Source organism: Propithecus coquereli, unplaced genomic scaffold (assembly GCF_000956105.1).
Source record: "Propithecus coquereli isolate 6110/MARCELLA unplaced genomic scaffold, Pcoq_1.0 Scaffold144, whole genome shotgun sequence".
Taxonomy (NCBI): Eukaryota; Metazoa; Chordata; class Mammalia; order Primates; family Indriidae; genus Propithecus; species Propithecus coquereli.
Window position 1 is genome coordinate 29,766 of NW_012138747.1, and position 3,781 is coordinate 33,546.

The 3,781-nt window shown below is 41.6% G+C and overlaps 1 protein-coding gene across 1 annotated transcript in view; it reads left to right on the forward strand.

Annotated features, from left to right (window-relative positions):
• Nucleotides 1-2,068: 2,068 nt before the first annotated feature.
• The window catches only part of LOC105806719 (cystathionine gamma-lyase-like), a 39,557-nt gene continuing 37,844 nt past the window's right edge, over nucleotides 2,069-3,781 (forward strand). The window contains exon 1 of the mRNA XM_012639935.1: nucleotides 2,069-2,384. Within this exon, the coding sequence (XP_012495389.1) occupies nucleotides 2,217-2,384 (168 nt within the window). The 5' untranslated portion in view covers nucleotides 2,069-2,216. The remainder of the gene's footprint in view (nucleotides 2,385-3,781) is intronic.

The window sequence follows — 3,781 nt, forward strand, 5'->3', positions numbered from 1 at the left end:
TTTAGTAGAGACGGGGTCTCGCTCTTGCTCAGGCTGGTTTCGAACTCCTGAGCTCAAACAATCCGCCCGCCTTGGCCTCCCAGAGAGCTAGGATTATAGGCGTGAGCCACCGCGCCCAATACATACTCTTTCGAAAAAGAATGTATGCATTGCTTTGCTTTACTGTCTTAGAAATTAGAGATCGTGGCATACCAGTGCATCTGAATCTCCTCCTGCTTCATGGCCATAGTTTAGCAATCACAGGGCAGTATATAACTGGCTAAGTAGTCTTTTAAGGATGAATAATTAAGCCGTTTCCATTCTTTTGCTAGTAAAAATAGCAAAATAGGTATGAAGAACATCCTTGCTCATCTTCCCTAAATATGTAAGAAGAATACATCTAAAGGATAAATTCCTACAAATGAAATTTTCTACAAATGAAATTCCTGAGTCATAGAAAAGAGCATTTTAAATCCTTGCTAGATAATAACTGAGGTACCATCCAATAATGTTTTCTCAATTTATGAGAATAAAAGGGGCCTCATTTAGAGCATTTATGTTCGCACCATCTTTTAAAGAATTCTTTATTATAGTAACACTGAATAAAATGTTCATATTTATGCAACTCAGGGTTTGTCAGCAAACATTGGGAGATAAAACTAATTGGAATTGTTTCAAACCCTGCTGGCCCTTAAGTGCCATATTGTATCACAAAAAACTATACCTGTCTATAGTTATATATAGTTATTGAGGTAAGTTGCAGTTGACATGTTGTAATTTTAAGAGAAAAATATTAATTATGTATCAATACCCATTAGTGTTTTGGAGTCCATCCATTTTTTTTCCTGCAGGCTTAAAAATTTTGCAGGTTTCTAAAAGCTCACAGGCCCTTAGGCACTAGTCTTGTAGTGCTTCATGGGTTAAGTGTCCCTGGAGCTAATTTGGAAAGCAAATTGCCTCATTCCTTCTCTTCACATCTTTCTTTTGCACTGTAAAAATTTTTAAGAGCTGTTTATTCCTTATTCTTGTATTTCTTGATTGGTTTGATAAATCTTCCAATCTCTAGCTGATACTCTTCAGAAACAGAAATATTCCTATCTTTTCTAATGCTAGAAAATAGTCACAATGGTAAGTAGGTCAAGTCTGTATTGTTTAGGCGACAAGGAGATTTTGTTGCTTGTTTTGAAGGAGTGATCCCTGTGAGAACAGGGCTCTGGGTGCAGGTGAGTGGTAAACTGTCACATGGACGGGGCTGCTTCCTTTTTCCTACAAGGATGTTGCTGCTAATTTGTGACGAGGAAAGCATTTTGTTTAAGGATGTGAGGCCCCAGTAAATTTTTCAAAGCCACGGTATCTTTCTTCTCATCAGGAAGAATTTCTCCCAGTACTTCAAAAGAAGATAATGATGCTTGAAAAGGCTCAAGATTTAACAGCTTTTAGGAAGCTACCAGAATTCTACTTAGACATGGAGAGTACAGCACCTTCTCTATTTCTTAAGAAAAATAAGACCGTCACTTCTGTTTCAATCATTATAAGCACTGGGTGATTACAAAGTTCAGTGTATTTGAGATTAATGAGAATAGAAGCTGAAAACTGGGCTTTTGGGCCACTGTTTTCTTAGCCAATCTCCCCATTGTGGTTGGAGTCTTTCAGCACCGCCCTCAGGACAAAGGGGTAGGGGTCAGGGGCATGGGCCGCGGCGAGAGGGGCTATTTGCGTGGTCTGTTTACAGTTACTCAATTTCAACACTAAGCCAGCCTTTCTCCACATCTCGGGCCAGCCTCCAGCCTGAGGTTACACTAAGGCCCTTGAGGCTCGCAGGAATCAACAAGGCAGCTTCCCTAAGGGCGGTACTCAGGAATTTCGCCCGCAGGCACTAAATGCCACGTGGGCACAAGAACGCCAGCTTCACTCCACTTTGTGCACTGGGAAGGGCCGTTGCGGGGCGCTTCAGGCTACGCCTCTACTGCCAGCCAATGAGGAGCGGACCCCGCCTCGGGTCTTCGCTCATTGGGCTGCGGTGGCTCCGCCCGCGGTGCTCGCGAGCCTCTGGCCGGGTTAATAAAGTCTGAACCCGAGAGTCGGAATGACCGCCTTTTGTGCGCTCTCGGTGGGCTGTGCTCGCGGTATTTAGCTGCCTTTCGCCTGATCCATCTGGCTCTCTCCTGCCCTGACTTCCCGGTTTTGTAGTTACATCTTTCTCGCTCTTTTCCTCTCTCCTACTTTCGCAGTTCAGCATGCAGAAAAAAGCTGCCTCCTCAGACGGTTTCCTGCCTAGCTTCCCACGTTTCGCCACGCAGGCCATCCATGCGGGGCAGGATCCGGAGCAATGGACCTCCCGGGCTGTGGTGCCCCCCATCTCAATGGCCACCACGTTCAAGCAAGAGGCGCCCGGCCAGCACTCGGTGAGCTGGGTCTATGTGGGGCAGTCCAGAGTTGCACAGGAAAACAGATATGGCTTTTAAATTAAAAAGGCACGTAAATAATTTCTAAGATGATTTATAAACCAGGAAGACAACCGAAAGGATGTTTCTACCCTGTAATTCTTGCAGTAAAGCTTTGTATTGGGAGGGTCCAGTGATCATATTTTTTTTGATAAGCAGGACTGGAAGAAGCAGTTTGTTCAACTTGCCATATAGATTTGGACTGAAATTCATGTGATTTTGGCAAATTTGCATTTGAATATTGAGGTTCATAACTTGTTTGAATTATCTTTAGCAGCAGAAATTTCAAAGATATAGTAAGGAGTCAGCTTAAAAAATATTAAAGGTCTGATAACTTGCCTAGAATCAAGATCGTTGCCAATAGCTGTATTAATAGTGATTGAGTACCTACTGTGTGCCAGATATAGACATACATATATATATAGTATCATGTGTATTACATGTATTGTTTCATCCAATCCTGAGAACAACCCCATTCTGAACTGAATTCTCATTTTAGTGATGAAATAGCTGAGATTTGGGATGTTAAGTAACTAGGCAAAGGCCAGTAAGTGGTGCAGCTGGAATTCACACCCTGTCCTAGAACCCCACACTGAGGTGCTAGGCTACACTATGCTATATTCCAGTAATGTTAGTAGTAATTTAACCTATTGCATCATTTAAGCAGTGTGGCTTAGTGATTAAGAGCGCAAGTCATATAGTTAAAGGCTAGGTTTGAATTCAGACACCACTTCTTCCGACCTGGGAGACTTTGAGTGGTTACGTACCCTATCCAAGCCTCAGGTTGATCTTCTATAAATGGGGATAATAATATTACCTACCACATAAGTTGCTGAGATGTATGTAAAGGTGTATGGTACATAATAATTATTCAATGGTAGTTTGGTTTTTCACAATGTTCGCATTTACGCTAATTTCATCTGATCCTCACAACAACTAAGTAAGAGGATGAGACAGGTATTATATACCTGTTACAGAAAAGGAACTGGCCCAGAGTCATACAAAAATGAATTGTAAAGCCTGCAAAAAGAGCTTTGTTAATCACATAGGTTTTTTCCTTCTGATGGCATATTTTTGATGGATCTTGGGGAATTTAAAAGTTGCTGAGGTTTCCAAGAAATTAGTTAACCTTTGTAATTCCAAAACATTGGTTATGCTTTGAAATCCACTTCAGTGTGTTATATAAGGTGAGCAAAATTCTTACAGACTTAGCCCTATGTTTTGTGAGGTAGAGTTGTAAGGGGAATTCTACAACTAGTTTGGAATACTCTTATCTACTGTATTTTGGAGTAAAAAATGTGAACACAGTCTCTCTTCCATGCATACAGTTTGTTCCTGGTTTAGGGTTTAGTGAATGT